The 12,935-nt window shown below is 41.9% G+C and overlaps 2 protein-coding genes across 7 annotated transcripts in view; both read left to right on the top strand.

Annotated features, from left to right (window-relative positions):
- sulf2a (sulfatase 2a) overlaps window positions 1-3,433 on the top strand; it is a 54,579-nt gene extending 51,146 nt beyond the window's left edge. For 4 of the 5 annotated variants that reach the window (XM_049582495.1, XM_049582487.1, XM_049582497.1 and 1 more), the window contains 5 exons: window positions 104-246; window positions 423-531; window positions 623-656; window positions 1,167-1,220; window positions 1,613-3,433. In XM_049582495.1, the coding sequence (XP_049438452.1) occupies window positions 104-246; window positions 423-531; window positions 623-656; window positions 1,167-1,220; window positions 1,613-1,643 (371 nt within the window). In that variant the 3' untranslated portion in view covers window positions 1,644-3,433. The remainder of the gene's footprint in view (window positions 1-103; window positions 247-422; window positions 532-622; window positions 657-1,166; window positions 1,221-1,612) is intronic. The other variant, XM_049582498.1, reaches the window with a different exon arrangement.
- Window positions 3,434-5,470: 2,037 nt separating this feature from the next.
- Window positions 5,471-12,935, top strand: part of arhgap46a (Rho GTPase activating protein 46a) — a 35,358-nt gene continuing 27,893 nt past the window's right edge. Inside the window, exon 1 of one of the 2 annotated variants that reach the window (XM_049577265.1) lies at window positions 5,471-5,661. In XM_049577265.1, coding sequence (XP_049433222.1) covers window positions 5,477-5,661 — 185 coding nt within the window. In that variant the 5' untranslated portion in view covers window positions 5,471-5,476. The remainder of the gene's footprint in view (window positions 5,662-12,935) is intronic. The other variant, XM_049577273.1, reaches the window with a different exon arrangement.

Below are 12,935 nucleotides of genomic sequence, written 5' to 3'. Positions count from 1 at the left end.
CAGGGATGGTAAAAATAATTTTCTGGAACATTCTTGTAATACCCCTTGTTTTCCCACTATCACCCTTCCTCTCCCACTCCCGCTCCCTTCCTCCCTCCCTCAGTGGGTCCATTCTGTGCATGCACCAGTGCCAACAACAACACCTATTGGTGCCTAAGGACCATCAATGACACACACAACTTCCTGTTTTGTGAATTTGCCACCGGTTTCCTGGAGTATTTTGACCTCAACACTGACCCATACCAGGTATTTCATTTGTACTATATGGCAGATACACAAATAGCTTACCAACAATAGCTATAAAATGATCCCACAACAGGATTTGTAGTGCATTCCTGTTAACACAAACGATACTGATTTTCCAGAGATTTTCCGTAGTTTTCAAAGTACTCGCTGACATTTTGTCCTTATTATTTTTATAGCTAATAAATGCTGTCAGCACCCTTGACCGCAACGCTCTGAATGCAATGCATCAACAGCTCATGGACTTACGGGGCTGCAAGGGACATAAGCAATGCAACCCAGAGAAGGGTGAGTAAGAAGCCTCTAAGGCAAACATGATTTATTATAGTGTCTCAAGTAATTTCAGACTGGGACTAATGTTACCTCAACTTCCTTTCAGGAGGAAAAGAGCGAAACTACTTCAGTGAATACAGGTATTTTCATCTTCCTCTTACAGCACACTTGATTACTTTTACAAACACCACAGATGGAATTCATGTTACGATTTGAACTCTGGGAGGTTACAGGCTCCCTAGTGTGCCTTTGGTTATGTTTCCTCTTACGGCGAGTCTTCTGGGGAGTCAAGAAAATAAAATACAGTGATGCTCTGCTGAAATTGAACCTCTTCAAACTGCCATGGTTCCTTAGTGTTGTGATCAAAGCCTTTTTAGCATGCAGAAGCAGAAGCCAAAGAGGGCCAAAATGCAAGCCTGCTTTTCAGCTTCTGCTGTTCCCTTTTTGTAATGAAGCCTAATTGCTTGTCTCTGCTGTGCGTGTGGGGGTGTATGTGTGCGTGCCTGTCTGTTTGTGTGTATGTGTGTGCGCATGCATGTATGTGTGTGAACCTGTATGTGTGTGTCTCTGTGTGTGTGTATATACCTGTGTGTTTGTCTCCATGCACGTGCATTTGCCCTGCACGTGTATACGTGCTGTGCATGCTTCAGGCCAGTTCATCGCCGAAAGAGGCCAAAAGTGAAGAAGCCTTCCTCCAAATCGCTGTGAGTTTGTCATAACCCATCTGTTCCTCTGTAGTCAGCCAAGCTCTACTCCTGTCTCCATCCAGAATTATTTCAGCTCGGTCAGATGACCCAGCAGCATGCGCCCCTCTCTCCTATTTACTGTAATTCTGTACACCTATACTTACAGTAACTCTCACTTACCTGCATTGCAAAGCTGCACCATCTTCTTTTTCATTCACTCACTCAAGTCAAATTCAACAAAGCAATGCAGATGTGACATTGTCTCATTATGTTGCGTTCTCAGTCCTGTTATCGTCATTTGTTACTTTTCCTCGCAGTGTTGGTAAGAACAGATCACAACTGGAGTCATGGTTTCCAGTGAATGCCTCAGGTGGCACATTTAACTCACACTCTTTGTTTCCCCTGCACAGAGGGCAGATTTGGGAAGGGTGGGTTGGTTAACCACCAGCATCCCACAATCCATCACATTGGCCTCCTCTAGAGAAGGAAGAAGAAGAAGGGGGAGTGCAGGCAAACCCTAGGACCTTGACCACACTTCGATGGACCATAACCTGAGATGCTACTTTACTTTTATCTGGGTTTTCATTTTTTTAGAGAGCTGCTCTTTAGAAGTCTCATCCAAGCAGGGGAGATGCTGAGACTGAGAGGACAATTAAAGACTCTCCAATTGTCAATTCTACCTTCGCACACGTCATTCTCATTTACATCTTCTGTTAAACCCAGCCGTCAGGACCATTAACATTAACAGGATGCTGTGAATCAGGTGGGACAGTTTGATGTCCACAAGCCATTCTGTCTAACAGTACTGCTTGTACATAATATATATCAGCTTTAATCAGCTTTCTTTCGTGTCATATGGGACTGCGTGGAAACATGACGAGTTACATGTCAACTCTGCTGCTACTCAATGATGTCATGGCCTCATGATGTCTCTGTGGCACATGCTGATTAGCTAAATCGTTAGCGTTCGGAGTAACAACAAGACATATGTTCTTTCTCTGCACCAACGTGTCTGCACATGGAAGTGGTATGGACTTTTAAATGACCGACTTTGCCATAATCTTTTGTATTATAGTTGATCCTAACGCTGATGAATGTCCTTTATGAAGCATCATCTTCCTCAAAGCTGTGAGATGTGAGGTGACTAGCGATTGCCTGCCTTGATCCACCCCCATCCAGTGTCAGCCACACCTCGAAAACAGGCCTACAATAACTACTATCTCACAATGATACAACCCAAACCTCCAGAATATTTGACCACTGGCAGAATGCGTCATTAGTAAATGCCATTTTACTCCTTTGTATTGTCAGTACCACACTGTAGAAGTATCCAAATAGTTTGTTCAGCTTGCTATACATGGTGCTACAGGATAACAATACAGAAGTAAAATCTTGCTGTACAGTACAGTATGTATTTGAATGTATGTTGTGCAATTAATATAAATGTTTACAATATTTTTTATAATACTGAAGAGGCAAACCTCATTGTATGATATGAGTCAACAAAATGAACTTGTAGGGAAAAATGTAGCTTGAGAAATTTCAGTGCCCGCAACTTGTATGTTTGTCCTTTACTTATTTACATCGGAAAAGCACTTGAAGGGTTCACTGTGAAGAGATGCGCCATGTACATTTGATGGATATATAGTTTACTCTGTGCCAGAGGAACAACACAACAGTGTAGTACTTATTGATGTGAATTTTAGCTACAAGCCTTTGTTAGCTTCTTTTTTTTTTCTTTTTTTTTTAGCAAATATTTCCATAGACCTGAGCGCTGATAGTAATTGTGAATAAAGTGTTGTTTGACCATAAACATGAGCTGACTTTTATTCTGAAACTGCTTGGTGGTTTATGTTCCTGTCCAGCAGGTGTCTCTGTCTGCTTGTCCTCCAGCTGACACCAATGTAACAAGGTACTTACTGACTACAATTACAGTAGTGTAAAGGCTGCTAGTTGTGATATAAAAAAAGAGAGAGAGATAGGTGAGGCCCTCGGCTCTCTGACTGGCTCAGTCAAGTGAGAATATGCAGTAAAATTAGCATATCATATTTCTGACATGATATTCAAATGTGAATCCATTAATCTAAGATTATCTCTCAAACTGTCAGAGTGTTGTACTTTTCAAAAAGATGTGCCTTTAGCAGAGGGATAAAAAGCTGCTCTTAGTTAGGTTAGCTATTTGAATGCCACGTCTTTTATGACTAACGACCTAATTTAAAAAACAACAGTGTCTGCCATTTTGTATCAACCATAATAAATAAACTGTGAAAACAAACTGTCTAAAATATGTCCATGTCATTTATTTTACAGAAAGACAGACAACTTTGGTAGCCTAGAAGTCAAGGGTATAGGTTTCATTTCAATATTGGGTGGACAAAAATGAAACTGAGGTTTGGGAGTCCTCCGCTAGGAAAATTTAAGCATCAAATACCTAATTTTCTGAATTCTGGTGAATTAAATTTTTATTCAACACTTTGTGCCTTTTCTGCATCTATGTATGGTATTTTGTTCTAAATCTTCAGGGGGTACGTGTTCCCGTGCTCCCTGCCCCGAAATCTACACCTATGCTAGAAGTTGTAAATTGCTCCAATTACAAGAAAACTTGGCAGACAGTTAAAGGCTGTAATGAAAATAATGTCAAAGCATGGCGTGATGCAGTTATTTTAATTCACAGAGAAATCTGACTTTGGTAGCTTAAGTTAATAATCCATAGGTAAGAGCCTGGGCTCTCTAACTCAATGAGTCTAGTGAGAATATGTTGTAAAATAAGCATATTAAAATTTGACAAAGTATCTCATATCAGTGTGTCGCTTAGCAACTGCAGTGTTATGGTACTTCTCAAGATGTGACTTTTGCATAGGGATAAAATCTGTTCTCAGCTTGGTCACCTAACTACTTAATAAAACAATAGTGCATCCCCATTTTTGAACAACCATTATAAATACTGTGAAAAAAAAACTGTCAAAAATAATGCAGTTATTTTAATTCACAGAAAGATGTACACTTCAGATGTGGCTTTAGCAGAGGGCTAAATGCTACTTTTAGCGAGGTTAATGTTAGCTACCCTATTTATTGGATAGCACAACGACTTGGTTAATAAAACAATAGTGCCTGGCTTTTTAATAGCCGAATAAAAATTGTGAAAGCAAACTGTCAAAAAAGTGCAGTTAGTTTAATTAACAGAAAGATGGACAAAGATGTGGCTTTAGCAGAGGGCTAAATGCTACTTTTTGCTAGGATAACATTAGCTAACTTAATTATTTGAGTAGCATGCTTAACAAGAAATAATGATTTAATAAAACAATAGCATGCCCCCCTCTTTAACAACTATATAAATGCTTTTAAACAAGTTGCCAAATATCATGAAGTTATTTTAATTCACAGAAAGATGGACACTTTCAAGAAGGGGCTTTAGCAAAGGGCTAAATGCTGCACTTCACTAGGTTACTATTATAACCCGCTCCTGGCTAGGTTAATGTTAGCTAACTTGATTATTTAAATAGTACATTGTAGAAAATAATGACTCAATTAATAAAACAGCAATGTTTTTCATAACCATAATAAATACTATGAAAACAAATGGTCGAAAATAATGCAGTTATTTTAGTTCAGAGAAAGATGCCTTTTCAATATGTAGCTTTAGCAGAGGGCTAAAAGCTGCTCTAAGGTTAACGTTAGCTAACTTAATTAGCCTATTCAAATAGCACGTTTTACAAAATAACAACTTAATTAATAAAACAATAGTGAGTCTGCCCTCTTTAACAACCATGGATACTGTGAAAACAAATGAATTCACAGAAAAGATGGACACCTTTAAAGATGTGGCTTTAGCTTTTCGCTAGGTTAACAACAGCTAATTTCATTATTTGAATTGCACATTTTACAAAATAATGACTTGTTTGTTCAAACAAAGGTGCTCCTGTCTTTTTTAACAACCAGAATAAATGCGGTGGAAATCAAATTGTTGTTTGTTGTCAGTTATTTTATTTCAGAAAAAGATGAACAACTTTGATAGCATTTAAGTTATAAATCGGTCCAACTAAGAACGGTTGAGGACCGGTGGTGTTCTGTCGGCGCGAGCTGTGATAGCTCTAGTCATATAACATTTCATCACTCTGTTCTGTTCAGCCATCTGAGCCACTAAAGATGTTTTGCTTTTGGTTTGGCCTCTACTCTTTCCAGCCCCAACTAGTCGAGGGAATAAAGGGTGTGGGGGGTAGTGGGGGATAAGAGGAGGGGTGTGGGTGCAGACTGGGTGACCCCCATCCCAACCTATGACTCACGTGCGAAGGCGGAGACTCCATATCGGATTCACCACCGGAGGACCGTCCCGTACTCACTCGTCGGACCGCTCTGAGCGCTCTGAAACTCACCTTCATCCCGATACCAGCTCAACATCGCTTTCCTCTTGTTTAACGTTACGCCTCGTTTACAATGTGAAGAAAATGGCCGGGACAAGGTAAGTTAACGCTCGCTTTAATCTCACATTGGTACAAACTTAACCAGGAGAAAGTTGCGGAGCTAAAGCCTGGTCGCCTCGCTATCACCCCGCCGCCGACAGCTTTTCAGAGGGCAGCCAACAGACAGTGAACAAGACCACGCCACTCAATGGATACTCACATTGTTCAAATACTTTACAGCGTTTGTGGGTAGTTTTAAAGCTTAAATGTTCCCGAAAGTTTGTTCAAATGAATTATATTATTGAGAAAATTCAGCAGTGTAAAGAGAGTTGGTAGAAAGTTTTCATTTTAAACTGAAATTCAAATTGTACTTTGCTTGTGGTGGTGTCGATATTTTATTTACAACATGGACAGTTACAATCAATTGGGCTGTTTTGGCTTGCTAGCACGTAGCTTGGTAAACTATGAGAGAAGTTTTGTTTTGCCACCAGTGAGTATTTGTAGTAGAGTTAAATTAGCTGTAACAGTGGGGGAGATAGAGCCTACTTTAATCTCTCACCAACAGCCCCATCTTTTGATTTTTTTCCCTCAGTCTTTGCTGTGGTTAAGAAGCCAATAACCTAAGCGGAAGGCACATTTGTTGCTCCCATTTTTACTGGTGGAGGGTAACTGGGGCTCCCACTGTAGGTTCAGCTACTGGTTTGATCCCCACATGTTGAATTTCTTCAGCATCTGCTTTGGCTGCATTAAAACTTTGTTTAGCTTTCATCGGTTTCTTGAGACAGATGGTTTGCTTTAGCCCTCACAGTCTATTTAAAGCTACTGAGATGTATGAGATAAGCTACTTTGGTTCCTTTATAATTTTCCCTCTGAGTTTTAGTGCTTATGACTATGTAAAGTTCATATTTTTTTAGCTAAAGCTTAAGTTTTGAGAGTCGTTGATGTGTTGATATTCCTTCTTTCTATGCATGTACCTCTTGTTGAATGCTACGCTGTGTCTGACAACCAAGCTGCCAAAACAGATGTCATTTATGTAGCCTGAAGCGCTTAGTTTGGCACGCAACGCCAACCTGACATCCTGGGTGCAGTAGTTTCTCCAACTCCTTGCCAGCTGGTGCTCATGTGATGACTGCTTGGTTTTACTTTCTGTAGACGTGTTAACGTCTCTATCTGTCCAGCACTAAAACTCTATCTGTTCAGCACAATATTACCGACAGAGACAGTGGTTCATTTGGTGTTGCACCCTCCTAAAATGTGTCTGCCATTTATTTGAGCTTATCAATGTCAGGAGCAGAAATTAGAATAGGATGTTGTCTCACTGTTTGCCCTGCTTGCTGACATAGGCATAAGGGAACAAACCATGCATCCCCCTTACAAGATGAATCAGAATTGGGTCTTTTGACAGGGACAAGGCAGGATGTCCATCCTACACAGGATTTGACAATGGACAAGTTTGTTTGCCTGTTGAGAGGAAGTGATTTTGAAGCTTGAACGGCTCGCTATTGGTTGTGACATGTTAATAATAGAATGACTGTGGAAGATCTTTTTCTCTTTGGATGAATTTTTTATAGCTTCAAATCATATTTTCCAGCTTTCACCCCCTTCTTTCCTGCTTCCTGTACTTTAATCCTTGTTATACTGCTGTAAATCAGACGCTCTTAACACTCTCCACACGCTTCTCGTCTGACTTTGATTCTCTTTGGCCTGCCACAATGACACTGTAATGAGGTTAAGGTGATATGCCACAACACATTTATCTGTACCTGTAAAACAGCTGACATGTCAAACTGTTCCTCTGCAGAGATTTAAGGCTGGGTTAGCTTCTTGGCCCACACTAGCTTGAACCTGATGGTAAGAGTGCTGATCATAACTCTCTAGCATTACAGGGGATTATGACTCGTGGGATGGTCATATGCTCAGATAGGCTGTAAGGATGAATGAGTTATTTGCTTCAAGAGTTGAACAAGCCAGTGAGCAGTTAACGCAAAACTTTAATGAGCTCTGCACAAAATTACAAAAGCAGTACACACAAAAATGTAACACTGAAACATGCAGGGATGAGACATGACAAATCCCCTTAGAGAAGTGAAGTTTTATTGGCTACTGAAATGCAGTGTCACAGTTGTCTATCCCTTTAACAAATCTAAAACCCTGTTGATATTAGGAAATATTAATTTGTCTTTACACTGCTGATCCCCAGCGATGGCCTCTTAAATCATAATCCACCCCACGTCTCCCCTTGGGCCCACACAGACCCAGCGTTAACATCTTCACCAGGCTGCTTTGCTTTTCTAAGCCTAAAGGGCCAGTCGTCTGCACCTTCACTTCCTCTGTGGGACAATCTGGACGTGTCTTTCCTGTGTGGGTCCTCGGCCAGCCGCTGACCCCCCTCTCACCCTGTAACTCGGCTCTGGGATTAGACTCTGGCCTCGTTTGTCATGTCAGCAGGGGAGGATTCAGGGGGATGGTGTGGTCCAACTCAAAATGAAGTTACAAACTGCTGGTGGTGGTAGGCAAGCAGGTCAGAAACTAATGTCATTTTGGCTGCACGCAGATGGCTGAGACTGAATGCTTGAGTTTATTTTTGAAAAAAGGCCATGTCTTCATGTTGAACATGCATGACCTGACAAGATAAAGTTTGGACAATGAATGTTTGGGGTTATTAAACACAATTACATCCTAAATAGGTTCGTTCGTTTCTCTTGTTTGGATAAGTGACCCCATTGTTCCCGCTCTGACAGCTGGTGTACTGGACAGAAAGGCCGGCCTGTATGTGGTAAACACCCTGATCCCATCCTCAGCCTCTCCTGCACATGTTCACTCTCGTCCAGAGTCTCATCTGACCCAAAAAATCCCCATGTGCTCCTCAACTAAGCAAAGGGGTGGCTTCAGGAAGGACAGGGACTTCTGTTGGGTCAGGCTTACCCCTATAAAAGGGAATTTATTGACCCTGTTGCTGAGTAGTGTCTCAGACAGACAGAGACTGTTCAGCAGAGCAGCAAGGGGGCCGGAAGTTCCCAGCATTTCTGCTGAAAGCTGCAGCATTTGTGGGAGAAGGGAGGATGGCAGGACAAGACAATACTCTCCATACAGAAATCACAGAGCGCTGTTTCTCTGCGGTGAGTTTGTAGGCGGATTACAGTGAGAGGGTATCTGAAGTAACATCCAGCACTGCCAACACGAGATTGTTCTGCTGGAACCGGTGGCGAGGTAGGCACTTTTATCTCACTTCTCATGAAGAATCAGTTTGTTGCAGTGGGGGGTGACCATTTTGGCATCAACAGAGAATGAATTCACAGAGTCCATGTAAAATCGCTAGTTGGAAAGCAGCATGGGAAAGACTGGCCTTGCTGAAGGTGGCTGAATGACCTTGTGAGATCCAGTCTAATCCGGTGCCAATGGAGAGGGGAAACTGTCTCTAGTTCTGGATTAGGGCAGCTGTTGAAGGAGGTCACCCCAGACCTCGTATACATGTCCCAGGCTCCTCCCCGCCGCAGCTCTGATTGGCTGCGCTCCGCTGTTTGGAGGCACCACAGAGAGTTCTCGTTGAATGAAGTCTGCCTGTTGATCTGACAATAGGCTGTATTGTTTTGCTCCATCACAGGCTTCAGAGTAGGGTGCATTTCACAGGCTTTGTAATGCATATGACTGTGAGTCATCACAGGACATTCTTGTCAACTAGGTAACCATTTTTTTTCTACTCCCAGATCGTCCGGAGATTTATGCATAACAATAAAGTGTTGGTGGCTGCAGCAAAAAAGGAATATTTTTCTGACTTCACGATCAGAATGGTGTGTTCATGTGGTTGTCTTTCACAAGCAAGCAGTCAACAAAGTCCTTTGTATTCCTTCTTGCTGAAGGCAGAGTTTAGTCTGGCATTGTGCAGAAAGCGTCAAAATCCACTTTGCATTTTTTACCACGCATTGATTTTAAAATAGACCCCATGTCCAACAGTGAAGCATGTTCATATAAGCCTAGCATATAGCACACAAACCAAACCGGACCATCTGGTTCTTGTGGTTTTAGGAGTGTGCATTTACTCTTGTGACAGAACTGCCAATTATACTGTTCTCAGTCGATACTAGACAAGATGTAAGAGGTCATTGAAAGTATATTTACTCATCTTTATTGAGTGTTGATTTTGCTTATTGTAGGGTTGCCGCAGGAGAATTATTGTGCTTGTCTTTACAGATAATGTCAGAAAGGCAGTGTTTGCCTCAGAGGTGTTCTTCAACCTCACAACTGCAGCAAGAGAAACTCCAGTGTGTCACAGATATCAAACTTTACTGTCATGTCTGGAGCATCATGCAACTGTACAGTATCTCTACTGCTTTTCCAGATCAGTACTGTCATAACAGAACTGTCACGTCCAGTATTAACAGCTTGTTTGCGTCTTATCCGTGCAGGTCTTTTGGAGTTGAATCAGGTGACAGAGTGAGCTCAGGAGTCTCCCCCTCTGTTCATCTTTATCCTCCCATGCCAGCCTTGTACTCTCTGCCAGGCGTGTGGGTGCCCGGCTGTTTGGTCTTAATGTGCTTTACCTCTCTCCCCTACCTTGGCAACCTGCAGTCCTGGTGCCTGGGTAGACTCACATAAGGCCGGCTCTATCATGCCTTACGTGTGTTGCCGTGAAAGACGACCCCTGAACTCGTTTGCCAATGTCAGCACACAAGGAGTGAGGAATGGACATTGACAACTGCAGCTGAGGGGTGTGGGGGGGGGGGAGTGAAGTAGAGAGAAAAAGTATGAATCTTTTTTTAGGCCATGTCCCCATTAATGTGGTTCATTTTAAAAATGCTCAATGTAAGTGTTTTCTAAACACATTAAACTGCAGAACATCTTTACACCCTCTCTATGATAACTTCTTTATAACACTATCTCAGTGTTAACATTGGCCAATCTGTGTAATTTAATGTATGACTCATAGATATAAGCAGATTTTTGAAAGTACCATTGGTAGGATCGTGCATTTGTCCGTCCTTTCAAGGTCTCTTCGATTATCCCAAATTCTTTTCCATTGATTTTTCACACCCTTTTGATCATCTGAATTCTTCAGGGGTTGTTCAGGAGATGGATAACACTTGGCCATAAGGCAAAGCAAACCAACAATACGCAGCATAGAGTTAATTGAAAGATGTATAAACCTTTATAAATCTCAACAAGGGGCAAGAATAAACAAGACAGGCAGTATGCAGCCCTGTGGGTCTGGTTTACAAAGCACATCACTGTTAAAGTCAGAGAACAAGATAAGTATACAGCATCCTAACTCCGAGCATTAACTTTATGAGGGTTTCTGTGGGGAAGAATGCCAAAGTGCCTCTCAGAAGTCTATTACTCTATAACAGACTCAGCAGTCTTTATTTGTTGTTAAATTAAATGCAACACACCCACACACAAACAGACCAATTGTGCCATGAGATCTACTGACCTCTGACCTTGGTGACAAGGCAGGAACGGGAGGTGTTAAACAAAAGAGCCGAAGAATGTGAGTATAACAGGTGCAGAGCTTTTTTTCTGTCATCTGAAACATGTGCACTACCCCGATTGTTCTGGGCGCTTGGGTGGAGTGTAGGAGCCTCCTCGCACATCCCGCACAGAGACGACCCACATACACCTCGTCCCAACTCTGTTTCCAACAGAAACATTTGGTTCAGTGGAGACACTCCTAGGAAACAAACATATGCCTTTGCAAAGGCTGAATTATGCTTCTGATGAGGACAGGATTAGCCTCTCTCAAACCTGATTCATGTCTCAACTATCAGCAAACACTACTGGCAATGGAAACATGACGGCTGAAACGCAGCAGACCAAACTGGCCTGTCATTTCTTGCCATGTCCCATATTCTTTTTTTTTAACAAAACACATTCAAAGGGCAGGTCCATCTGCCTTCTCTGGATATTATATGTAAATAGAAAAGCACACTCAGCTTTTGGCAGTAAGCCGTGACGTTGGTTTGAGTGGCAATTGCTGAAAATATTAATAATACCTGAAAGGCTCAGTTCGGATTTTTCTTGGAACTTGGCTTGTACTTATCCATAGTCTGTGATACTTTCACTGCTTCACCTTGCCGTCAAACAGCCCTTTCCAACAGGGAAATAAACCTGTCAAATCACTCTCTTACAGGCCACCAGACTCCACTGACAAAAACAGTAATTTTACCTCACAGAACACAGTAGTTGGTCTACTGCTGCCTTGATCTGTTGGTTTGTTTGTGTTCATGTGTGACTTTCAGATTCGAACTCACAAGGTCATGAAGAGGCACATTAGACAGGCTAGGGGGTTTATATGTAGCAGCATCATCGTGCAGAAACTAATGTCACATGAGAAAGTAGTTTATAAGAGACAAAAGTATTTTGACGCTAGAACATATATTCTTTAACCACAATTTGAATGTATGGGTTCGCAAACATATGGAACACTTCTGGCAAGCCAGAGAATGATATAAAAACCTCTAATAATAATAATTATAATATTGATAATAGACCCACATTTTAATAACACCAGTAACCAAATATCCAAAGTGAAGTGGAAAGTGAACCCAGATATAACTTTTTTTAATGGGTCTCTCCCTGTACTTCAGTGCCGTTGTGTCTTGCACTGCTGCTGATGGGGTTACACATGCTAGAGCTGCTGCCCTCTTCACTCCAGTAAACGGGACCGTGGCCACACCACTCAACATGCCAGGTTTACGATTACTCTCTTCGTTAGTCACAGCTACTGGAACTGCTGCCAAGCACTCAGTAGTCGCTCCGTGTCCCTGCTCTTGTTTTACAATATTTAGATAAGCAGGTTGCCTAGCAGCCATGCTGAATAGACTTTGCACATGGTTTATTCATAATCAAACAGCAGTCTGCTTATGGTGATCACTCCTTGTATTATATTGAGGTGCAGGCCTCTGCTTGCCCCTGGGAGAGCAATTTACCAGTAGTTTGTCATTGTTGCTGCATTTTTAATTGTTTTGTACCTGTGCAGCTAGGTGAGTCTGAATTCTTCTCTGAGCAGTGACTTATTTTAAGGCCAGTATCTGAGGAGAAAGGATGTTTTGTGTCTCTAAATAGGAAATAGCAGGCCTGCAAATATACCGGCCAGGGTGGACCTTGGCACTTGTTGCTGCGCCTGGTGAACAGAGTGCTAAGGTTTCCTAAATGAATGGCAAGCCCTGTGTGAGAACTCAGCTTGCCTTGGTCCACAAGGGACAGTCACAGGCAACTGCTCAGAATAGTCTGTTGTTGGAAAAGGTTAGAGGTTACCATACAAGAGTCCTGATTGGTAAATGGGTGCTTAGCTGGCTCACTGGTTTTGTCTAGTATCTGACCTTAACAAGTTTATGGA

Source organism: Epinephelus fuscoguttatus, linkage group LG1, assembly GCF_011397635.1.
Source record: "Epinephelus fuscoguttatus linkage group LG1, E.fuscoguttatus.final_Chr_v1".
NCBI classification, from domain to species: Eukaryota; Metazoa; Chordata; class Actinopteri; order Perciformes; family Serranidae; genus Epinephelus; species Epinephelus fuscoguttatus.
The sequence above is the reverse complement of the archived record's forward strand: the minus strand, read 5'-3'. Positions and strand labels throughout refer to the sequence as shown.